Below are 26390 nucleotides of genomic sequence, written 5' to 3'. Positions count from 1 at the left end.
GGCTCGGCCCAAAACAAGAGATTTTTGACAGAGATCAAATAATTCTATCATTTGATCAGCAAAAGACAATAGAGGCAATAGGGATCATTCAATATATACTGATATAATTCAACAGTTTCAGATATTTTTAGAGCACCTACTTTGTTCTATGAAATTGTGATGGATACTATTAACATAAAGGTACAAAGATAAGAAAGATGGTCAAAGTCCTGAAAAAGATCCTGGTATAGGAGATACACAGAGGGTAAGTTGCCCTCCTGTCTGCCACCTGGGGCCTCCTGAGAGAGGAAAGCCAAGAATCAGAATGACAGGGGACAAACAGAAGAACTAAAAAATACTAGACTAGAGCTACCAAGTGTGAGAGACTGGCTTTTACCACATTTGACATACAAAGGCAAGGAAAACTGGCAATCCCATAGGTTCTAACAGGACCTCCAGTGCAGAACATAACTTAAAAACTGACAGTGCAAGGCACATCTAAGCAACTAGCTGTGGTGCCCACAGGCAATGAATCTATCCTTTTGGACTGAAATTTCATCACTTGAGGAACGTCAAGGAAGAGGAGTGATATAATTTGCGGGGTGACCTTATGTCACTTTCAGTTCTAAAATTCAATGGAGGTTCTTTTCCCTGTCAAAGCACGTATTTGACATTTTTCTGCTCTAATTTCTTTTCTCCCCACGATTCCACTCAACAGAATTTAACTAGAAAAATAAAAAGGGAATGAAGTGGACTCAGCAGGCTCTTTATCACCAGATGGTCCTGGGGCTCCCCTGATGTATACTATAAACACTAAGTCGGTTTGCTTTCTAAAACTCTGTAGAGAAGGGGATTATATTACCTTCCTCAGTAACACATTTTGTTTTCCATTGGTGGTAGCTTTGGGCAGTGGTATTAACTACTGCTGAAGTCAAGAGATCTAAGTTTTTGTTCAGATTTTTACTTCTCAGCCCTCCTTGGGCAAAGCTATACCACTCTAAGACTCAGGTTTCTCATATATCAAATGAGGATAATGATAGTAGCTCTCTGCCTACCTCAGAAGGCCAACTTGGAGGATGAAATGAAGTGATGTGGGTATAAGAACATTTTGAAAATGATAAAGAGCTAGAAAGATGTAAGGAATTAATTAAATTTTTCTTATGTTTAATAATCACAAACCTCTATTTTAAACAAAAGCCAAAAACCCGAATTCACCATCCATCCATCCATCCATCCACCCATTCACTCACTGTTTGCCAGGATCTATTCTAGGCTCTGGGGCTATATTGAAGAATAAAGTTTCTGGTCCTATGGCTTACATTCTAGAAGAGGAGTCAAAAACAATCACCAAAATGTCAGGTAGCAATAAGATAAACATATGGGAATAGAGATTAGTTGGGGGTGGAAAGCTACCACTTTAGATAGGATAGTCATGGGAAGGCCTCTCTAATGAGGTCACATAAACAGTGACCTGAATGAACTGAGGGAGCAAGTCATGGGGCTGTCTGGGAAAAGGCAGATGAAAGAAGTACAAAGACCCTAAGATGGGAACATGCTTGGTGTGTTCCCACAACCTCTAGTAGTTCTACCTATGAAGCTGTAATAAAGTGAGCAAGGAGAAGAGAGGAAAGAAACAAAGTCAGAAACTTAGCAAAGGACTAGATTATGTAAAGCCACAGAGGCCATAATAAAATCTCTGGAGTTTATACCTAGAATAAGAAGCCATTGGAGAACTGTGAGCAGAACAGTGATGTAATCTACACACTTTTTACTTTTTAAAGTACCCTATTATAATGTTTTTCACAAATTAGAGAAGATTACTTATCACAGGCAATAAAATACAACTGCCTATTTTATAACAAAATAGTGAAAAGTACCAAAAGAAATTTATACCTATAACTCTGATGAACTCAAGGGTTACTTGTTCTCAGTTCTTTTAAAGTATAGTCTGATGGAGTACTCAAAGCTTTTAGAAGAGTACCAAACTTATTACTTCCTGAAATGTATGAACAGCATTACATTGCTCATATATTCAACACATTTATGATAACATACCATCTGCCCTGCCTTAAGTACAAAAATATTCATCACATGCAAGTTTTCTATTATAACTAGGCAAAAAATATTAAATATAATCAATGATACTATTTACTTTTTTGAAAACAAGATACTAGTACCAAAGCAGAGTAAAACACAAATGTTGCTAATTCAAGAATGCATATTTTTCTTTACTTCAGATAACTTCAACTGTTCAAGAATATTTTAAAGGCATTTCTATATAAGTTCATCCACAAGTTTGGATTTTCTTCATTACAGAAATACATGAGCAGTACCCTTGATTATATCCTTGCAATTACAGCATTTCCTTAAAGAAGAAGTACATTCTTAGCATACTACAAGATGATAACAAGGAATAAATACAATGGAAACTTCTCTGTCCATCCAAACTTTGTAAGTTCTTTCTTCTTCCAATTTCCTCAACTGTTCTTCCAGTGATAGACCTCAAACATCCTCTGTTGGAAAATACTTCACACTTTTCCACTGCTCTTATTTTTCATTTGTCTTTCCTTCTTTTCTCTTTCTCTTTTTCATCAGAAGTGCTCACAGAGTATCACTATTTTATAATTCTCTCCAGATTTTATTTTGAACTGTCTTTTACTTCAGGCAATACAGAATAATAGTTAAAAGGTGACATTCTGGAATCAACCAGCTTGGGTTCAAATCATGACTCTATCACTTACAAACTATGTATTTTGGGTAAGATATTAAACTCTTTGTCTCGATTTCTTCGTTTGTAAAATGAAGCCAGTAATACTTACTTTAGTGATAGTGTGAAGTTAAGTGAGATAATCCATGTTAAATTCATTTTAAAAACACTCAAATATTAGCTATGATAATGATGTCAGTCAGATGATTGATTGCTAAATGAATATGCTTTATCCAAAAGTAGGATGAACTGGAATGAAATTCTTTTTTTTTTTTTTTTTTAATTTTATTTTGTCGATATACATTGTGGCTGATTATTGCTCCCCATCACCAAAACCTCCCTCCCTTCTCCCTCCCCCCCTCCCCCCCAACAATGTCCTTTCTGTTTGCTTGTCGTATCAACTTCAAATAATTGTGGTTGTTATATCTTCTTCCCCCCCCCCCCCCGGTTTGTGTGTGTGTGTGTGTGTGTGTGTGTGTGTGTGTGTGAATTTATATATTAATTTTTAGCTCCCACCAATAAGTGAGAACATGTGGTATTTCTCTTTCTGTGCCTGACTTGATTCACTTAATATAATTCTCTCAAGGTCCATCCATGTTGTTGCAAATGGCAGTATTTCATTCGTTTTTATAGCTGAGTAGTATTCCATTGTGTAGATGTACCACATTTTCCGTATCCACTCATCCGATGATGGGCATTTGGGCTGGTTCCAACTCTTGGCTATTGTAAAGAGGGCTGCGATGAACATTGGGAAACAGGTATACCTTCGACTTGATGATTTCCATTCCTCTGGGTATATTCCCAACAGTGGGATAGCTGGGTCATATGGTAGATCTATCTGCAATTGTTTGAGGAACCTCCATACCATTTTCCATAGAGGCTGCACCATTTTGCAGTCCCACCAACAATGTATGAGAGTTCCTTTTTCTCCGCAGCCTCGCCAGCATTTATCGTTCATAGTCTTTTGGATTTTAGCCATCCTAACTGGGGTTAGATGGTATCTCAATGTGGTTTTGATTTGCATTTCCCGGATGCTGAGTGATGTTGAGCATTTTTTCATATGTCTGTTGGCCATTTGTATATCTTCCTTAAAGAAATGCCTACTTAGCTCTTTTGCCCATTTTTTAATTGGGTTGCTTGTTTTCTTCTTGTACAGTTGTTTGAGTTCCTTATATATTCTGGATATTAATCCTTTGTCAGATATATATTTTGCAAATATTTTCTCCCACTCTGTTGGTTGTCTTTTAACTCTTTTAATTGTTTCTTTTGCTGTGCAGAAGCTTTTTAGTTTGATATAATCCCATTTGTTTATTTTTCCTTTGGTTGCCCGTGCTTTTGGGGTCGTATTCATGAAGTCTGTGCCCAGTCCTATTTCCTGAAGTGTTTCTCCTAAGTTTTCTTTAAGAAGTTTTATTGTTTCAGGGTGTATATTTAAATCCTTAATCCATTTTGAGTTGATTTTAGTATACAGCGAGAGGTATGGATCTAGTTTCATTCTCCTGCATATGGATATCCAGTTGTCCCAGCACCATTTGCTGAAGAGGCAGTCCCTTCGCCACTGAATAGGCTTGGTGCCTTTGTCAAAGATCAGCTGACAGTAAGTGTGTGGGTTGATTTCTGGATTCTCTATTCTATTCCATTGGTCAGTGTGTCTGTTTTTATGCCAGTACCATACTGTTTTGGTTATTATAGCTTTGTAGTATAGCTTAAAGTCAGGTAGTGTTATGCCTCCAGCTTTATTTTTTTTGCTCAGCATTGCTTTGGCTATGCGTGGTCTTTTATTGTTCCATATAAATGTCTGGATAGTTTTTTCCATTTCTGAGAAAAATGTCTTCTAATTCTAAACAACAGGATACTCAACAATTGAAGTAGTGGAGATCCAGGTTCAGCACCCCAAGTCCAAAATGCTCCAAAATCTGAAACTTTTTGAGCACCAACATGATGTTCAAAGGAAATACTCATTGGAGCATTTTAGATTTCAGATTTTTGGATTTGGGATGCTTGACCAATATAATGCAATTACTGCCATATCTGAAAATCCAAAACCCAAAACACTTCCAGTCCCAAGCATTTCAGATGAGGGATACTCAAACCTGTAATGGGAACAGGATTACAGAAGAAGGGACCACAATGGTTAAGACTGGAACATTAATTGATTTTAACCATTAACCTACATTCCACAGTAGAAATCAGTGGTTCTGATGATTTTATACCCTATAAAAACTTGTTTGCTTTATATATCATCAACATGATCTAAACCAGCTCTAATTAGAGACAGGCCCATTAAAAAGCACCTTGAGAAGGCTCCAAGGTTCGACTAAGATGGTCAAGGACAAGTCTATACTCTAAAGCAACTTTGAGTGTCTGCTGCCTGATCAAATAAAAGTTTCAAAGTCAAGGAAAAGAGTGAAGGGGAAAATGACTAGGTAGCAGAATTGTAATTCAAGGCCTAGGCAGCTAGGAATGATATAATGCAAACAGACTTAAAAGAACCACTAAAATTTGACAACCTAACCCAGAGAGAAGATGATAGCCAGGGTGTATACCCTAAGCATTTTGTCCCAGTAGGAAGACTGCCCTACCCTAGAACAAGGTCAACTTGACACTTTTCCTTGGGATAGAAAGACCAAGGAAGGCACCAGACTAAACAAAAAATTATTTCCCTATTGTATGAGAGCAGTGTGGTAAAATAGAAAATAACCCAGATCAAGATTCAGAAAATTCTCTCCACTCAACCCTCTGTTCTGTAGATTCCTGCCACTGCCCTCACTTAGTAGCACAATCTCTCACCTGTATCAGTCCTTTACAAGTCTTCCTCACTGCTCTCTGGGCCTCCAGTCTTGTCCCCTCCAATGCATCTTTCCTAACAGCCCAGAATAATCTGTCTTTCGTTTTTTTGTTTTTTTATTTTAAAAATATTATAAGACTGCCAGATATGGCAGAGAGAGAAGACTACTGGCAAATCCTCTCCTCAAAAAGCAAATATAAATCTGGACAAAAAACATTTCAGCACTCTGGAAATCCAACAAAGCATACAAAATACTGAGACATGTTTATAATTAAAAGAATCCTGAACTTAGAGTAAAAACAGTGGGAATCTCTGACATTCTGGCCTAGGGCTGTTCCCATCTACCCCACCCCCAGCTCCAGCACTGTGGGGGTTTCACCAGGGCACAGAAATCTAAAACTGCATAGTCCAGGAGTACTCATTTTCAGCTGGAGCCATGGGCAATGTCTAGGCCCAGTGGCACTATCAACGGAAGTGACTTCCAAAAGGGGTAACAGAGGAGAGCCAACTGCCCAGCTCTATTAGCCTGCCGTTACAGTCATGAGTAGGGCAAACAAATTTCTGGCTGTAGCTGCTCACAGGCATAGCAGACACTGGAAAGGCCCCATGCTAGTCACACATGCCCAGCTGTGTGCATGCACATAAAAGATTCAAAAGGGCCTAGCAGAAACTAAAAGCTGCAACAGACCTGAAAAGGCCTGTATGGTAAATATACTCCCCTATGTATGCACAGATCCATCAGCAGAGGAAAGTTTGACTTAAAGTTTTTGAGCACAACCTCTATGAAATGATTGCCTGACCATTAAGCTAAGCAAACCTAGGGGCAACACCTAGAAAACCAACCAGGCTACAAAATTAAAACAGAATTTAAAAAATAAAAATAAAAATACTGAGCAGAGACATCAATGGCCACAGGCCAGTAGAGACATATTTCACAGTTTTATTCCTAACAAGTTAATATAAAACCAACAAACAAAAAAGTAAGCAACCTTTGCAGGGGACAGGCAGGGTAGAAATCAATTTCCAGGATTGGTACAGAATATTATCTAAAATGTTGAGTTTTCAACAAGAAATTACAAGACATGCAAAGAAACAGGAAAGTGTGACCATACTCAGGTGGAAAAAAATAGTTAACAGAAACTCTCCCTGAATGTCCCCAAATGCTAGATCTAGAAAATAAAGATTTCAAATCAGATATCATAAATACATTCAAAAAATTAAAAGAAACCATGCTTTAACAATTAAAAGAAACCATGCTTTAAGAATTAAAAGAAAGTATAATAACAATGAATCAACAAAAAGATTCTTAGTAGAAATTACTTTAAAAGAACCAAATAGAAATACTGGAGTTAAAAAATAAAAGAACAAATAAAACACTCACTAGATAAGCTAAACAACAGGTTCTATATGGCAGGAAAAAGGCACAAGTGGTGACAATTTGCTTTGTACACTATGAATATTCATAACCAATAAAAACAAAACAAAAGATTAAAAAAGAAAGAATACCAGCATCTACAATATAAACAGGTATGTCAAATGAGTCTTGGGCATATTAAAATTTTCAACTAACCACATAAAAAAAGAAAAGAAAAGAAAAGAACAGAGAAAAAAGATTGAAGAAAAATTAACATAGCATCAAAGAGCTGTGGAACAACATAAAGCACACCAACATATACATAATGGGAGTCACTGAGGGAGAGAAGAAAAGGAACAGAAAAAATATTTAAAGAAATAATGGACAAAACTTCCCAAATTTGATAAAAATGTTAATTTACAGATCTGAGAACTTCGATAAATCCCAAGTAGGGTAAACACGAAAAGATTCACACCTAGACACATCACAGACTGCTGAAAGCCAAAGCCAAAGTGAAAATCCTGAGAGCAGCAAGAGAAAAATGACATTATGTACAAGGACAATTGTTATGATTGACAGCTGACTTCTGTTCAGAATATCAAAAAACTCAGAATAAAACCTTCTGACCAGAAACATGGAAACCAAAAGGCAGCGGGATGACATATTCAAAAAAAAGTAAAGATGAAATAAAGACATTCCAGATTAACAAAAGCAGAGAGAATTTATTGCAGCAGATCAGATTTACAAGAAATAAAATAAGACTATCAGATTAAAAGTATATAACACCAAATGGTAACTAAAATCCACAGGTAAAAATGAAGAGCAGAGGTAAATATATGGATTAACATGAAAGACTAAAAATATACTTTTTGGATTTCTTCTGTTGACTTCTATATAAAATATAAGATTGTATAAAGTAATTATAACACTGTCTTTATTTCATTTTCACTTCTGAAGAATAGTTTTGTTGGATACAGATTTCTTAATTCACAATTTTTAAAAATTTTGGCTGTCTGAATGTGTCTTCCCACTGCTGTTTGGTCTCCATTAATTCTGATCACAAGTTTTTTTTCTGAATTTTGTAGTATTCTGATTAGAACTCAGCTGTTAATCACATTGATTGTCCTTGTACATAATGTCATTTTTCCCTTGCTGCTTCACTTTGACTTTCAGCAGCCTATCATGTGGCTAGGTATGAATCTTTTCGTGTTTATCCTACTTGGGGTTTATTGAGGTTCTTGGATCTGTATGTTGAGCTTCTAACATGTATAGCATGTATGTATATACACACATCCATACATACTCATGTATATATATATAAACAAATGACAATAATAGCACAAGGAAAAGAGCAGGGAATGAAGCTATAGTGGGGCAAAGTTTCTATATGTTACTAGAATTCAGTTAATATGAATCTGAAGTTGAGTGTAACAAATTAAAACACGTATATTAATACCAAGAGCAACCACTAAGAAATACAGTAAAAAAAATTAAATGATACAATAAAAATATTTACTTAATACAAAATAAGGCAGAGAAGGAAGAATAGAAAAACTCAGGATCCATAAAGAAAACAAGTAGCAAATGGCAAATATAAATCCAAATATAACAATAATTACATTAAACATGAATGGTCTAAACATCCCAATCAAAAGGCAGAAATTGCCAGGCTGGAAGGAAAAAAAAAACAAAACCAAAATCTAACTATATGCCATCTACAAGAGACACATAGATTCAAAGATGTGAATAAACTGAAAGCAAAACAATGGGAAAATATGTACCATGCAAACAGTAACTATAAGAGAGCTGAAGTGGCTACATTAATACAAAAAATATATATCTTAAGGGAAAAAATATTATCATTGATAAAGAGGGGCATTCTATAATGATAAAAAAGTCAAAACAATTTGACATAACAATTATATCAACAATAACCATAATTACAGAGCAATTATAACAATTCTAAATATAGTAATATAAATATATAAACACATACGTACAGACAGACATGAGGGTACTTCAAAAAGTTTGTGGGAAGATTTGTATTATCTTTTAATTCTATTTTTCCACAAACTTTCTGAAGTACCCCTGTATATACACCTAACAGAGTGGTTTTGCATAAAGCAAGAGATGAAAGAATTGAAGGAAGAAAGAGACAATTCTATTATAGTTAGAGGTTTCAGTCATAGTTGGAGATTGTACTACTTCATTCTTGGTAATTACCAGAACTAGAGTGAAAATTAGCAAGGACATAGAGGACTTGAACAAAACTGTCAATCAACTTGACCTAACTCACATATACAAAACATTCCACCCAATGTCTGCGGAATACCCATTCTTTTCAACTACACATGGATCATTCTTTGGGACAGACTATCCACTAGGCCACAAAACACATCTCAATAATTTCTTTCTTTTTTTTCTGGAGGCTGGCCAGTACAGGGATCGAACCCTGGACCTTGGTGTTATCAGCACCATACTCTAAGCAACTGAGCTAACCAGCCAACCTCAATAAATCTAAAAGGACTGAAATCACACAAAATATGTTATTTAATCACAGTGGAATTAAATTAGAGATCAACAATGGGAAACATATTTCTCCAAAGAAGATAAGCAAATGGCCAATAAGCACATGAAAAGATTCTTAACATTATTATGCATTAGCAATTGCAAATAAAACCACAATGAGATGCCACTTCACACATCCTAAACTGACCATAATCAAAAGAGAGACAAGAAGTCTGGGCAAAGATGTGGAGAAATTGGAGCCCTCATAATTACCAGTGAGAGTGTTAAGTGGTGCTGATACTGTGGAAAACAGTCGGGCAGTTCCTCAAAAGGTTAAACATAGTCACATGACCCAGCAATTCCACTCCATAGGTATATATACCCAAAAGAAATGAAAGCATACATCCACACAAAAACTTGTACATGAATGTTCATAACAGCATTATTCATAATAACCAACAAGCAGAAACAACCCAAGTGCACATCAACCAATGAATGAATAAACAAAATGTAGTTTATCCTTACAATGGAATATTATTTGGACATAAAAAGTAATGAAGTACTGATACATGCATGCTACATGATAAACCCCCAAAACATTGTGCTAAGTAAAAGAAGCCAAACACAAAGACTACATGTTGTATGACTCTATATAAAATGTCTAGAAAAGGCAAATTTATTGAGACAGAAGGCGAATCAGTGGTTTCCTATGGCTCAGCATGAGTTTGAATGAATGGTAAAGGGCAAAAGGGAACTTTCTGGGGTGATGGCTGCACAACTCTATAAATTTATTAAAATCATTGAATTGTATACCACCAATGAGCTTAAAATTCTAGTAAGCTTTTTAGTACCTCAATCATAAAGATGAGAAGACCGCCAAGGATTACTGAACATGTAAGGAACACCTCTAACATAAAAGGGAGAAAACAATACACATGGTGGAAAGGGCCAAAGGGAAAAACAAACTAAGCAGGGAGAGAAAAAATCAGAAGAAAGCCTATCATTAATCTCCTCAGAGACAAGAGAATATACCAACTCTGAAAACAAGAATACAATGCTGTATATTTTTTTCCAAGTAAAAGAGTGCTTGGAAATCAAACATAAGAACAGAAATAAGTAATTCAATAGATTGAAAGATGAAGTTAAGGAAATCTCCCAAAAATCAGAACAAAAATCAAGGCAAAGAAAATAGAGAAAATATAAGAAAAATGGAGAATCAGTCTAAGAGTTCCAAAATCTAAGCAATGGGAGTCCCAGACAGAACAAAGAAAACAGAGGGTTCTTGAAGAAATCCTCAATGAAATAATTCAAGCAAATTTCCTAGAACTGAAGCCTTGAATTTTCAGGCTGAAAGGGTTTAAAAAGCTCCTTGCACAGTAAATAGATGAAAATAGGGATACAATTATAAATTTTCAAAGCAATAGTAACAAAGAAATTCTTACAAGCTTTCTGAGTGAAAAAAAAAAATAGGTCACATATAGAGAAGCAGAAATAAAATGGCTTTGGACTTAGCAGTACTGAAAGCCAGATGATAAAAGAGCAGTGTTTTCCATATTCTGATGAAAAATTATTTCTAACTTAGAATTCTACAATCAGTCAAAGTATTAATCAAATGCAAGGGTGGAATAGAGAACCCCCCCATTTTGAGACCTGAAAGATATTAAATAATTACTTCCCAACTATTTTCTCAAACCTGCTAAAGGATGTGCTCCACCAAAATGCAAAAGTAAACCAAAAATAAGGAAGGCATGGCATAGAGAAAATAGGAATACCAAAACAGAAATGCAAAAGGATTGCCAAGACAAGGTGAAGGGAGATCCCAGATTAACAGCTATTTAAAACAAAGCTTTTAGTCCTATTTGACTTTTTAATCCATTACTTGGGTAAAAATAATTTTAAGTGAATATTCTTAATCACCATAAACCCCAGAGGTAATTATTGTTACTATCTGATGTTTCACCTTTCAAAGATGATCTGTGGATGGTAAACCTCGATCTTCACATGTCTAAACATGTCTTCATTTTGACCTCGTGTTTAAATGCTAGTTTGATTAGGTATAGAATTCTTGGTTCTAAATAATTTTCCACATACCTCTGAATATATTGCTCCTTTGTCCACTATTGCTAATGAGAATTCTGATGCTAATATTCCTTAGGACATTAACTATATATTCATTATGGAAACTTTCAAGGATTTTTTCTTTATCCTTGGGTCTCTTTTCAATTATCTGACTTGGTCATTGGTAGGCCTTTCATCCAAAGACTCATGATTTCTTTAGCTGGGGGATTTTTCTTCTACTATTACTTTAATTGTTTTTTCCACTCCACTGCCTCTGTTCTCTAATTCCTCTTTTTGAATCTCCTTGTCTAATCCTCTACTATCCCTTATTCTCAATTTTTCCATCTGTTTTCATATTTTATATCATTAATTCCCTCTTCACTTATATGCATTTGTTCTTTAATCCTTGTGCATTTACTTCTGGTCATATTTTTAATTTCTAAGAACTCTCTTGTATCCTCTGATTGCTCTAATAGCAGAGTGTTTTTGTGGTTACAACATATTAGAACCTCCCTAAACATATTAGGTATTTTTTTAAAATCGTCTTTCCTGAATTATCTGTTTCCTCTGGGGCATGTTTTATTTCTTTATCTTGGTCCTTCTCTTTAATGCTTTGTTTCTCTCAAAATGTCTGCAGATCCTTGGCTATCCTTTCATGTTTATAAATGAAGGACTAGACTGATTAGTGTATGTAATTAGCTTGAGTTTTTCCTGCAGTTATGTAAGCGTGTTTCTCCATGGTCCTCTCTAAACGGGAGGTCTGATGCAGTCTATTTGTGAGTTACTGGCAAGTGTTATATTAGGGTATGTAGGTATGGAAAAGCATGTAGCATAGAGATTCCTCTCCTTCCAGTTATCAAAAGTATGAGAAATTTACTCATGGGATGGAGAATTTTAATGTATTTTCTTCCACTGCAGAACTACTTTTCTTTTTTCCTCTTATTTATATCTGTGGTAGAAATCCACAGTGAACTTGGGTTCTGCTCTGCTTCTCTCTCAGGCCCCTATACCCATATCATGAACTTTCCTCAAGAAGGCAGTTTACTTTCTTTAGAAAATTATATGGTTTTAGCTTAGAAGCAAATCCACCTGCTGCTTTTTGCTGACTATAAGGGAGGCTGCCCCTGCTGTTTCAAATGTAGAATTTAATTAATATACCCTTAAAGATAACCCAGGACTCCTTCCTACTTCTTGTATATATTCTTTCAGCCTATTTTCACTGGAGCTACTTTTACCTTCCTAGGAGTTTTCTCTTCCACTTGCTTTAAGCTGTGGCTTCTTTTGCTCTGATCAATCTGACCTTATCTGCTTTCTATCTTCCATGAATTCCTCACAATGGTTGATATATGTCAAGTTTTTGTTTTGGAGCACTGTTTTAATTTATTTGTTAATGTATCTTTTCTGAAATTAAGACGTTTGGGATAGCAAGAGAGATGAGCAAATGAATTTAGTCCACTATCCTGATTCAATTTCCAGAGGAATCTTTCTAAGATGTTTGTCTACAATGCAAATCCAACTACATCATCTTCTATTTAAAATACTCCCTTGGCTCCAAAGTCCAAGTACTCTGGCCTGACATACTGGATCCTTAACAACCTGGCTTTTGTTCATGCTGTCCCTCAGACACGAAAGCACTGCCCTTTTCTCTGCCTGGTATCATTACCTGTGTTTACTTGACACAATATTATAAATCCTTGTTAACATGTTCTGATTCATCACTAAATTGTGAGATCAAGAACAAAGACCTTACCAGTCCTTGACTCTTCAGCACACAAAGAGCCTATCACATGGTAAAATGGTAGGTGTTCATTTTATAAGTGAAAATCAGGCACTAAAATGCCATAGAATTTTAGAGTCAGATCTCACCAATGAGCTACACATAACAGAATTTTATTAGAGCAGAAAGGGACCTCAAAGATCATGTTTGTTAAATGAACAAACCTTTAGGGCCTAGCAACTCAGTGCAAACTTCCCTGTACTACCAAGCAGAATAAATGACTTCATCAAATACGATCCCTTTGTACATTATTCATACCTCTCTTGCAGCAGCCCTTACCTCCCTAATCAGACATTAAGTTTTTTGTTTTTTTTTTTCTCAAGAGCTAAAATAGTGCACTTTCATTTTTATGTCACCTATACTTTGGCACAAAGAAGGTGCTAAGGAAATAATTATGGTATGAGTGAGTAAATGAATGCTCAGGGGAACAGAATTTTGTACTGGTTTCTACTACTAACTCATTTGAGGGTAGGGAGCTAGTCACTTACTCTTTCTGAGTTTCGATTTCTTAATCTTTATTATGGAGATAACAATTCTGTTTGATTATTTCATAAATCAAGTAGAATGATCTGTGTGAAACCAATGTGGAAAACAATGACATGCTGCCATAATACAAACCATATGCTCCAAATAAAACTAGTAAGGAAATATAGAGTATTGAGCTACAGGGACAAATGTTCTGAATTGGAGGAGAAAAACGTCCTTGACAGCCTTGAGTGATTTTAAACGTACACACTAAACCAGCACAGGTTTTTACCAAGCAGGTGTTATCCTCTCTGCCATATGGCATGAGCCCCAGGGCTCTTCCTCCTCATTAACAAACAACATAACTATGGCTTTACTGCAGTCTCCTCTATAAGACCTCTTTGACATCTTCTTTCTCTGTTCCCTGTCACAGTGAAAGAAAACCCTGGGCTGGGATTCAGAAGACCCCAGAGTTCTAATCTGGTTCTAATTATGGGTCTTCAAGATAGTCTGTTTTTCTACCTGTAATATGGGGATAAAAATACTTCCTTTACAAGGTGATTGTGAGGACTAATTACGCTAACATATATAAAGTTCCTATCACACTGCCTGGCACGAATTAGGTACCCAATAAATAATAGTTGTCATTCTTCCTACAAAAGCATAAAGACATTTGAGCCACAAGGCACAACACAGCTCTGTTTAGTTCAATAACTTACTGTTCAAAGACTCATGTTTGCAAATTCCTCCCCACCTTTTAATAACATCTCTTCCATTTGATGAAAGGCAGCATGAATCAGGGAAAAGCAGTAGATTGGGAATCATATACCTATTGCTACTAACCCTACAAAACAAGGATAATAACCCACTCACCAAACTCCTGTGAGGATTAAAAGAGATAGTGAATAAGAAAGGACCCAAAATGTCGCAAGGCACCGAACATGTGAACATTTTTAAATATTCAATAAGAGTATTAACAACTCAGAGTATACTGCTGGAAGCATAGTTAAAAGTATTTTGAAGGTGACTCAGTATTGCATTAGAGTACTATGGGCCCCGTTTAAAATTCTTTAAGCTTATTACTTTTTTTTTTCTTTTTAGGCTAGTCAAGCAATTATTACCTTTAAGATAAAGTCAAACTCCTACATGATTTGTCCTGCTTACCACTCCTCATCACCCACCTCTATTCCCTTCATGCTTCACATTCCAATTATATCAAACTACTTGCAGTTCCCTGCATAAGCATACCTCGTGAACCTCCTTCCCCACGCACATGCTATTCTCTGTCTGGAATAGCCTCATCTCTCCTTAATTCTTGCCCTAGATAACTAAATCATTCAGCTCAGACTTTACCATCAGGAAGCTTTCTCTGACACATTAAAACTTTCATTCAGTAAATAATTACTGAATGCCAGGACTTGCCAAATGCCAAGGATATAGCAATTAACAAGTCAGGCAGAGTCCCTGGCCTCATGAAGTTTAGCATGCTGCATTATAACTCTCTGTTTGTGCCTTCAGGTCTCCTACAAGACTGGGAGATTCTTAGAAATTGGGACAATGTCTGATCATCTCCATATTGGCTCTTCTTCACATAGGACCTGGCATAGAGCAGGGACATTTGCAAATGCTTAGTAAATCAATATAACATAGCGACCTTTGTACAAAAGACAACATCATAATACAAATAGCAGTATTTTCTTATATGTATCGCGTTTTACTATTTATCCTTTACTTATCCTTTCAAACACATCTCATTTTTATCCTCATAATTGCCCAGGAAAATAGAATTTCTACATTGAGAGAGATAGAAGGACCTTCGATGTCATCTACATTTACTTCCCAGCCAATTCTTCAATGTTTCCTATAACATCCCTTTGAGCAACAGGGCATTCACTACAACTTCAGAGAACAGGATGACTGACCTTAAATGAATAGAAACTGTTCCCTTCAACATGAGTCCTAATACTGGTTTTGTAGAACCTACTGACCAAAGAGGTGATGGAGTCTGGATGTGTTGTCCACTACAAAACTCATGTAGAAATTTGATTCCCAGTGTGGCAGTGTTGGAAACTGATTGAGTCATGGGGACAGATCCCTCATGAATGGATTAATGCTCTCCATGGGGGAGGGGAGATTAATGAGTGAGTTCTTGCTCTATTAGTTCCCACGAGAGGTGGTTGTTTATAGGACCCTGGCACCTCCTCTCTCTCTCTCTTGCTTCTTTTCACCATGTGATCTGCCTGTACTTGCCAGCTGCCTGCCACTTTCTGCCATGAGTAGAAGCAGCCTGAGGTCCATGCCAGATGCAGCTGTCCCAGAATCGTAAGCCAAATAAACCTCTTTTCCTTATAAATTACCCAGTCTCAGGTATTTCTGTTATAGCAATACAAAACAGACTAATACAAGAGGAAATTCCCTTCTAAATTCAGATATCTGTAAACATATCCAGGTAAGGTGGAATGTATCATTCTCATTTTATTGATGAAGAAACTGGAACTCAGAAAGGTAAATTGCTTTCCCAAGGTTCAAAGCTACAAATGAAAAAATTGAGCCTAGCAGCTACATCTTCTGGTTCTGAGGTTAGAATTTCTAGAACATTAAAGCTGGAAAGCCCACTGTTTGCTAAGTCCAATTCCTTTATGGTATAGATAGGGATTCTGAGGCCCAGGGTTGAGGAGTGACCAAGATGAGTGTCTCCCAGCCCAGGCTCTGCTTCTACCATACTTTCTTGATCCTTACCTCCATATCTGCCCATATCAGAATAAAGGACATAAAGACTTACCAAAGTGTTAGAAGAATTATAATCCTCAGCTGACTTATCTGCAAAGGAAGAAAGACACGGGACTTAGTAAGCAATTATGGTTTAATCCTTTCTTGAGAGCTAAGGAAGTCTATCTGGTCAAACACTTGCCAGGTCCAGAGAATAATACAGGTTGAGTATCTATCTGAAATGCTTGGGATGAGAACCATTCTGAATTTTGGATTTTTTTTGAATTTTGAAATATATGCAGAATACTTACCAGTTAAGCATCCTGAAATGCTCCAATGAGCATTTCTTTTGCATGTTATGTTGGTGCTCAAAAAGTTTTGGATTTTGGAGCATTTCAGATTTTTGAATTAGGGATGCTCAACCTGTAATATGACCAGTACTATGGGCCAGACATCATGGTTAGCACATAATACATGTCTCTTCCTTTAATCCTCACCACAGCTCTGAATACTATTATTATATACACTTTTACAAATTTAGAAACTGAAGTTCAGAGAAGTTAAATAATTTTCCCAGGGTATACAGATTAAACAGCGGAGTCAAGATTTGAATTCTGGTCTAATTCTAAATACTATGCTAGAACCGTATCCACATCATCGGCTATATCATCATCAGGCTTCAATGACCAAAGGAATTTCTTGCATTCTAAGAGAAGGGAAAAGAATTCATGGCACCATCCTGCACCATCCATGCCAAATCATGACCAGCCTACAGTTTCAGCTTTCAGAAAGAATCTTTCTATATCCATGTCTATTCCCTAAGGGAGAGAAAGACTAAGGCTTAGGAAAAGAGAGGTATTAATCTTGTCAAGTCTAATTGAAGACAGCGTCTTGTTTTCTAAGAAAAGAATCAAGCTCCTGAATGAAGCAACTACCATATTTCACTGATTCTGAGATGCACATTTCTTTCACATTAACATCTCTGACATAGAGATGTGTTCCACAATCAAAGGCATTTCACTGTTTAACTGGCAGCTCTTTTTCTTAGTGGAATATAAAATAATGGAACATCTTACAACCAATGATATCTTGGACTTAACAAAATATGAAATGGAGGGAGACTCAGTGGATATCTCAGTAAGAAAAGAAGTTTAAAGACCAAGTATTATCTTTGGTTTTGTTCTTAAATTCCTAATGGTCCAAGGAGAAACTGACTTTGCCAGTTCACCACCAATGAAATTAAGGAGAAGTATTTCATCAAATCCAAAATATTTCTCACCAAGAACCAAGCCTAGAGAAAGTCCAAGATCCCAATTCCACCAAATAAGGAAGTGCCAGACACAGCTTCTTTGGCCCTACAGTAAATCATGAACCCACAAAGCTGGAAATAAGGCAAGCTATGACAACATGTTCTTAAAACAAACCTGAATAGCCAGCTATACCTTAGAGAAATCAATTCAGGATATACTTTAAACATAATTCATTTGTTTTTCTTATCCAAAAGAGTATTAGCTTAGGTGGAATGCAACACTGTGTCTTCACTGCACTACCTCTAACTTTACACATTGCTAATATTTTTGAGGACTGGGTATTCTGGTAATAAACATACCTCTTACACCATATAAAAAACAAGTAAATACTCATCTTTTTAAAAGTGATATACAAGCTCTGTATATCAAAATCTAATTCCAAAGCACAGAATGACCAAATACAAAGTACTTCCAACCCTTACATTTTACAAATGAGGAAACAGGTTCAGAAAGGGAAAGAAACTGGCTCAAGGTCACATAAATCAGTGGTAAAGCAGGGCTAAGACCTAGTTAGGTTGTTAATCTAGTCAATCTCATCTACTTTCCCCCTACTTTTCACATTAGCTATTAATTGGTACAGAAAATTAAGTGTTGAAAAAATAGGAAACTTGACAAAAAATTGGCATGGAGGGTTGTGCAAAGTGTTTAAAGGCCCAAGTGGAAAACAGATTTCCATCACAAATCAGATGAGTCACCTTGGGTAAGTCATTTAATTTCTCTGAGCCTAATTTGAGTCTGTAAAATGGGGTAAAAGTCCTTGCTCTGCCAACCCCCCAAGGCCATCATAAGAATCACATCAGATAATACACATGTGAGCACATATAAATTGAGGTAGTGTTATCATAACCAATAGTGTGAGAGGAAGGGAAATGGGGAAAGGAGAGATGTGACGTTAAAAATAAACGGTGCTGAATATACAATTTTACCTAAGTTGGCCCTTGTCTTCAACTTTTAGGAAATTAAAAATCCTGCACATACACATATATACATATGTGCACAAATTTATACACACAAAAGTAGATATACACACACAAAAGTAGATATACGCACACAAATCTATACATACATACTTAATATTATTCATATATGCATGCACAGATGAACATACACACAATTACTTGAATGTGTATATCTATATACATATTCATTCATGAATACTTAAGTAGATTTTAATTCTAAACATATGCAAACTCACAGAGCTATGCCTTCATAAACATACATGCACAAAGAAAAACAGATTCTTCTAAAGACTTCATTGCTGAGGCTTTCAAAGACAGCTTGTAATCTCATGTCTCCAAGACAAACTCCTTAAACATAAGGTCTAATTTCCTGACTAGAAAACTTTCCTATTCAGTACCCTCCACCCCAATTCCTCCTTAGAATGACCCAGTCCCTCAAAGGAAGAAGTGAGACAAACCCAGCAGGGCCAGATGAGAGGAAGGAAATACTGCTGGGAACAAACATGACCCTCTCCTGAGTACCACCATGGCAGCAAGAGTAAAGCTGCAGTCTGTCATCCCCACCATCTGTCCCCTTTGATACAAGCCAGATACTGGCTGGGGAAAGCATTCTTCAAAATTAGCCAGTTCATCCTGGTTCTCACCTTCCCCAACAATACAGCCCTTTGAAGAAGGCAGCTTGAGCAAAGAACACCAGCACCACACTGAGAATTGAAAGACTAGCCCTGCCACTTAATTTAGCCACATTAGAAAGGACTTTTTTTGGCTTTTCTGTCTGCAAAACAAAGCAAAGCTGATACATTCTAAGGTACTTCCTGGTCTAATGTTCTAAGATGCTATATAAAAGGCAAGTTTTCAGAAATATGGGCCTCTCCTAAGTTATCTTAGAGAAAAAAAGAATTTCTCTGCTATGGAAAGAGGTGCTCCAAATAAAACTATTAGAGGCAAGCAGTAAATTCAAAAGGTGCTGGTCTAGGAATTAGGAGAACTGGGTTTTAATCCCAATTCTGCTATGAAAAACACTATGAAATATACAGTCCATATAAAAACAGCACATCTAAAGAACATTTATTATTATTGGCCAGCTTTTCATTTGACTGATAAAAATTAGTCCCTTGAGGAAGAAATCAGACTTGCCTACTTGAAAGATACATACTGACATTATTAAATAATCAATGATATTGATAATAATAATGATAATAATAGTTACAGTTCCATAATGTTGTTTTACAACCTATAAAGAACTTTCACATCAATGAGCTCATTTATTCCTTACTATAACCTCTTGAGATAGGAATTATTATTCCCATTTTGAGACTCAAAGAAATGAAGTAACTGTTAGAACCTAGTGAGTGTTAGAATTTGGACCTTCTACCACAAAGCCTGTGTCCTTTATGTATAATACCAAGCTATTTTTTTAAAACATGAAGTTTCAGGAAAGAGAAAAGAAAAAAGAAAAAGACTAAAAAAGCAAAACACACACACACACAAAAATAAGAAAACAACAACAACAACAACAAAATCCAAAAGAAAAATGCAGTTTCAGAGTGAAGACTCAAGTTTGATACAAAAACCCATCATCTTGGATCTCAAATTCCAAATTTCATCTTAATGAAAGTGCCACCTCTACTCTTTCCAATATTTTTTTCTCTCACCCCAGACCAATAGGTATATGGAGCTTTTCCACCCAGATTAAAACCTTCTATTGCTGAGATTGTACCTGGACACAATCCTCATACCTGTAAAGCTCATGTACTTCTGGCTGTTGGAGGTCTTCTTTGAGTTGTAAAATTCCAACACATCCAGAACTGCCTGTGGGTTTTTCTTCTGCTCCGACTTTGTGATATTTGATGTCTGAAGCAAGCGGGCCCACTGCTCTGGCATCCCCTATAAGACACACATGCAAAACTATCAAGAAGGCACAGTCACAGGGGACTCTGAAAGAAAATCAGAGCTAACAGTGATATCTGCTAGCAGCTAAAGATGAGTTTGTTAGTCATTCCTTTCTCTCCACACCCTCAGAGTTTACACAAGTCTCTCCTTACATGTTCTTTCTCATTGTATTAGCCATTTCTTGAGATGTTTGCTCCTTCACCAAGCTATACCTCCTTTAGAGAAGGTACAAGGTCTGATGTGTTCTTCATCATCAGCGCCCTGCACAGAGCCTGCTACCAAGTGGCCACTTTAACAGAGGTTTATTTAGGAATGGAGATTGAAAGGCATTTCTGGGTATAAGTTTGGAGATGAGAAAAATGTCCCTTTCATGAATGTAGGAAGATTATAATGAGGGTCTCAGGCAGAGACAGAAGTATCAGGAAGGTGAGAAAGGACTGAATTTAACAGAACTCTAAAAGACCTTTCTAAAAGGTCTTTCTTGTGACCTAGGACTTACCGTAAACTCCCCTGTGACAGCATCAAAACCGACGTGAATTGTGTGCTCAAAATCTGAAGGAAGAGAAATCTCTGGCCGCTCCTTCTCCTTCTTTTTATTCGCTGCAAGAGAAACAGGGAAAGGGAAATAAAAAACAGGAAGATTATTAAGGTTTTAGGCTTATTTTAGCTCTTTATTGAGTTTTAGGCTCCTTTAGAGGGCAAAGTCTGTTACTTCACATATGTATTTACAGAACCCCACCTCAAACCTGGATTGGAGTATATGCTCAATGCATGTTTAAAGACTTAATCGTTTGTTGAACTAAAGTAAGGGAGGAGCAAAAAGAACATTTGTCAGAGTTAATAGTCCTAGTTCTACCACTAATTAGCCAGTTGATACAGGGCAAGTCATCTCTTCTGTGAAATCCTCCCTGATCTCTAGGTTGGGCAGTTCTCCACCCTTTCTTCTGTTCCCACATCACCAATACAGTAATTGCCTATTTATCTTCCCTACCAGACTGGGTTCCAAGTACGGGGCCATGTTCAATTCATCATAAATTCACAGAGACGAGCATACGCCTGGCACAAAATAAGTGCTCAGACAGTGAATGAAGAAAGAAACAAATGACCAGACATCTACCTCCAATGGGCAAGGAGTATAAGGAATCTGCCCAAGACACACAAATTCTCTCCAGGGTGGGAATAAATGTTTCCTTTCACCAGCTCTGGCTTAACTTTCACAAAATTTGCTATCTAGCACCCAGCAGCCCTGCTTTAAAACCCTGTTGTCTGGGAGCACAGCACACTGGCTAAAAGAAATTCTGAAGTCCTAATGCCTCTACAGACCTAGCATAACCCTCATGAAAGGCGGCAAAAGGGGGAGGAAAAAACAAGAAGGTCTGGAGTCCAAGCCAGTTTTATCCCTACCCCACTACAGTATATAGTCCAGGATCTCTGCTTTCCCATCTGAACAATAGGGAGAATGGACTAGATGCTCTCAAGCGCCCTTCCAGCTACTACATTCTACAAGCCTATGAAAATAGGAAGATGAGCAATCTCAAAGCTCTGTAGTTAAATTTCTTCCTGAGATGGCATTTAACAGTTTTTAATAGGTATTTCATATCTATTATCTCATAAAATTACTACAATCCTAAGAGGCAATTTTCACTTAGAGATTAGGAAATCGAGGCACAGATTTGCCTACAGTCATTAAGTAATTAAAATCCAAAAGGTTTGGCTTAAAGCCAAAGTCCTTTCCATTCTACTTTACCTCCTCTAAAGAATTTCAAGTTGAATCAAGAAAACATACTTCGGTATAATGAAAAGAAATAACACTAAAAATTTACTATGTATATGTACCACGATTTACTTTATTTTCCTTCATTCTTACAATCCTATAAGATCGATATTACTACTGTCATCCTTACAATCCTATGAGATAAATATCACTACTGTCATTTTACAGATGAGGAAACTGAATGATTTACTAATACAGCTGAGAGCTAGGATTTGAACGGAGGTCTGATTCCAAAGGTTTTTCTTCAGTATCTTAATGAGAACCATTTGCCTATATCCCAATTGCTAGGATTTAAGCTATTTCTGCACTTGGCACTTTCCCTTCCAGAAGCAGCTGTTTTGAGAAAGAGAAGGCTAAGGGTTATATCAGGGCCCAAGTTAAGCAGCCATTTACGACATTAGTCCATCTGTCCTGTTCATAGCTTGAATGTGTGGAACATGTGGCAGGGCTTTGAAACTGCTTTCTGATCCAAACTGCTTTCTGTTTCTAAATTTCTTCTGGTCTAGTCACTTAAAAGGTTTTATGGAAGTATAATTACATTAATGTTTTATTTAGGTTTTAATTTTTATTATATTTTATATATCATTTCTATTGTATATTATTTATATACTTTATAATACAACATCATAGGCATGGACTGTCAACTACAGAAGGAACTTGGGTAATGGAGACCCAGAGAGGGTGGCTCAGAGGATAAGTAGTTTTAAAAAGAGCCCAGGGAAATAATATCATTTAACACACGGACATATAGGGTAATGCTGAAGTTGGCTCTGTTTCTACTGGACTCTTTACCCTGCAACCTTTGAACATACCTCACATACTCCCACCTCCAAGTTCACTTTTTCTTCTTGCTTGGAATGCTCTCCCTCTCATTCTCCCTGTCTAAGCCATCTTTTAAAGACTGGTGCAAGTCCCACTTCTTCCAGAAAGGATTTCTTGACCTTTCCTCCCCCTGTCAATTCCCAAGGTACTGACTCTACTATACCACCACGCATCTAGCCATTTTCTATCTTGTATAATTTAAGACCTAAAACGTAAGCTTCTTAAAGACCAAAATCATGGCTTCTAATTACAATCATTATACTTCTGAATCTCAACCTAGCACAGAGCTTACTTAGTTCAAAAATATCCTAGAAAATATTAGAAAGTGACCTCAGAAACCCTGTAATTTCACTCGCTGAGGAAAGAGACCCTGAGAAGTAAACTGACTTGCCCTTAGTCATAGAGCACATGGTAGTAAGACTCACTTCACCTAATCAAGTCTTTTACTCTTCATTATACCCCCCAATCCCTACTGACTGATTTGACTGGAAGCAACTACTGACTGAAATAACAGTTTAACACAGACCAGATCTGTGTGTGGTACACGAACAGGAAGGGCCTGGCTGAAGTGATAGAGGAGGGAAGTAGGGGGAAAGGGGAAATCTAGCTGGTAGGATTTAGCCTGGGTGCTGTACAATTTAGTCTGAGTACTCATCAGCTGGGGATCACCAGCAAGAAACAGCGTTCTTGAAGTAGAAATGCAAGAGAGAACTGGAGGAGCCATGCAGTTCCAAAGTCACCTGGAACTTAGCCAATCCCTTCTTGGAAGTAACAACCCACCTGCCTTACATGTGTGTAGCCCTTCATGAAGCTCTTTCACACTGTCTCACTGGCTCCTCTCAACAAACCCAAGAGCCAGACAGTATGGATTATCTCCATTTTACAGCTGGACAGACTGAGGTGAGGGAATTAAAAGAACTCTCTACCAGTAGGAAGTCTCTGGGGCTAGGAGTTAGAGGAAGAATGATTCGGTATTATCTTTGCCATTAACTCACTGTGTGACCCTGGGAAAGTCACTTTCTCTGAGTTTCAAGTCCTTAATCTGCAAAATCGAACAATAATCCATGCTCAAAGTACAGATGAAAGTATGTCATAAATGACCTTTCTGGAGAAGAAAATACCTGAAAGTCATGAAGGATGAATAGGAGTTAGCCAGGCAAAGATAGAAAAGAGCATTCCATAAAGAAACAGAATAAGCAAAGGCCAAGAGGAGTAAACAGTGTGATTTTCCTCCCAGCTTTCCACCTGACCAGCAAGTCAACCAAATTTCATAAACTCTTACTAAGCATGTACTCTGAGCTTGGGACTGAGGGAAGACACAATAGAGAAAGTAAAGCAAACCCAGGATCCTGATGGTCTCATATCCCAAGGCCACAAACCTCAGTCTCCCTGGGACAATTGCTACTGTACTAAATTTTTTATGATGACTAGAAATATGGATCTGGAGGAATGTGATGAAAACTTATGCCTACATAAAAACTTGTACATGAATGTTTACAGCAGAATTATGCATAACAGTCAAAAAGTGGAAGCAACCCAAATGTCCCTCAACAGATGAATGGATAAAATGTGGCATATTCATATAATGAAAGAAAGTCCTGATCCATGCTACAACACGAATGAACCTTAAAAACATGCTAAGTGAAAAAAGCCAATACAAAAGGCCACATATTATATATGAGGGTATTTTTAAAAGTTCATGGAAAGATTCATATTATCTTTCAATTCTACTTTTCAATGAACTTTTTGAAGTACCCTTGTAATTCCATTTATATGAAATGTCCACAATAGGCAAATCCATAGACAGAAAGTAGATTGGTGGTTGCCAGGGGCTGGGAGAAGGGACTGCTAACAGGTATGGGGTTTCTTTTTGCAGTGATGAAAATGTACTGAAATTAGATCATTGTAATGGTTGTACAACCTTGTGAACTGACTAAAAACCACTGAATTATACATTTTAAGAGAGTAAATGGTATGGTACTTGAATTACATCTCAATTTTTTTTAAAAAGTAAATATAATTTACCATATTAAGAAAATACACAAAAATATATATATAATCAATTCAATTAATGCAGAAAAAGCATTTGCTGAAGTGTGATACCAATGGTGATTAAAAGCTCTCAGCGAGCCGGCAGCAGCACCAGCCAGTGGAACTGTGCAGCTCCATGCAGCCCCCTAACCCCACCACCTCGGACCCAGGCAGGGGAGGTGGGGGGGACTCCAGGCCCTGCCCCCATGCCCTGAACCAGCACCACACAGGTGAGCCCCCTGGCAGCAGCCAGCAACAACACCAGCCAATGGAACCACACAGCTGGACACAGCCCCTCACCCCACCTCAGACCCGGGGGGAGCACCAGCCTACGGATCCAACACTCCAAGTTTGGCCCAGCAGAACTCCATGATGCTAGAGGCTCATTCTACAATCAGAGAGTCTCGAACAGGAACCAAGGTGGTTTAACATAACCACCACCACTCCTACTGTCAAGCAAAAACAATTCATCCCCCACAGTAGCAACCAAGGCCACTCCACAGTCAAACTCAGTGTAATAGAAGCAGCAAACACCCTACCAAATGATCAAGCATCAGCAAAAAAATACTAGAAGAACAAACAATCAAGAAGAAATAACACCACCAAAAGGATACAGTAATGCCCCAAAGTCAGACTCCATGGAACAGGGAATCCTTGAAATGTCTGAAAAAGAATTTCGAGCAATGATCTTAAGAAAACTTAAAGAAATAAAGGAAGACTCAATTAGAGAACACAATGAGACAAGAAAAAAACATCCAGAATATGAAGGAGGAAATCTACAAAGAGACTAATACCATAAAAAAGAGTGTAGCAGAACTTCTAGAAATGAAAGACTCACTCAATGAAATAAACAACACAACTTAGAGCTTGAGCAGCAGCGGAAAGCAAGCAGAAGAAAGAATTTCAGAGCTTGAAGATGGTCTTTTTGAAATAACTCAGGCAGACAAAAAAAAGGAAAAAAGAATTAAAAATAATGAGGAAAACCTAAGAGAGATAGCAGACAACCTCAAGCACTCTAACATCAGCATTGTGGGTATTCCTGAAGTGCAGGAGAAAGAAAAAGGTATTGAAAACCTACTCAAGGAAATAGTAACAGAAAACTTCCCAGGTGTAGGGCGAGATACTGACCTTCAGATCCAGGAAGCTCAAAGGTCCCCAAAGAGATTTAATCCAAAAAGATCCTCCCCAAGACATATTATAGTTAAACTTGCAAAGCTCAAAGACAAAGAGAGAATCTACAAGCAGCAAGAGAAAAG

General features: G+C 37.1%; 1 protein-coding gene across 4 annotated transcripts in view; it reads right to left on the bottom strand.

Annotated features, from left to right (window-relative positions):
- PAK1 (p21 (RAC1) activated kinase 1) overlaps window positions 1–26390 on the bottom strand; it is a 96688-nt gene that overhangs the window by 39111 nt on the left and 31187 nt on the right. For all 4 annotated transcript variants that reach the window (XM_063093444.1, XM_063093445.1, XM_063093447.1 and 1 more), the window contains 3 exons: window positions 21007–21107; window positions 20354–20501; window positions 16419–16456 (listed from right to left, as the gene is read on the bottom strand). In XM_063093444.1, coding sequence (XP_062949514.1) covers window positions 16419–16456; window positions 20354–20501; window positions 21007–21107 — 287 coding nt within the window. The remainder of the gene's footprint in view (window positions 1–16418; window positions 16457–20353; window positions 20502–21006; window positions 21108–26390) is intronic.

The sequence above is a fragment of the Cynocephalus volans genome, chromosome 4, assembly GCF_027409185.1.
Source record: "Cynocephalus volans isolate mCynVol1 chromosome 4, mCynVol1.pri, whole genome shotgun sequence".
NCBI classification, from domain to species: Eukaryota; Metazoa; Chordata; class Mammalia; order Dermoptera; family Cynocephalidae; genus Cynocephalus; species Cynocephalus volans.
Note: the sequence above shows the minus strand (reverse complement) of the source record. Positions and strands in the feature narration are given on the sequence as shown.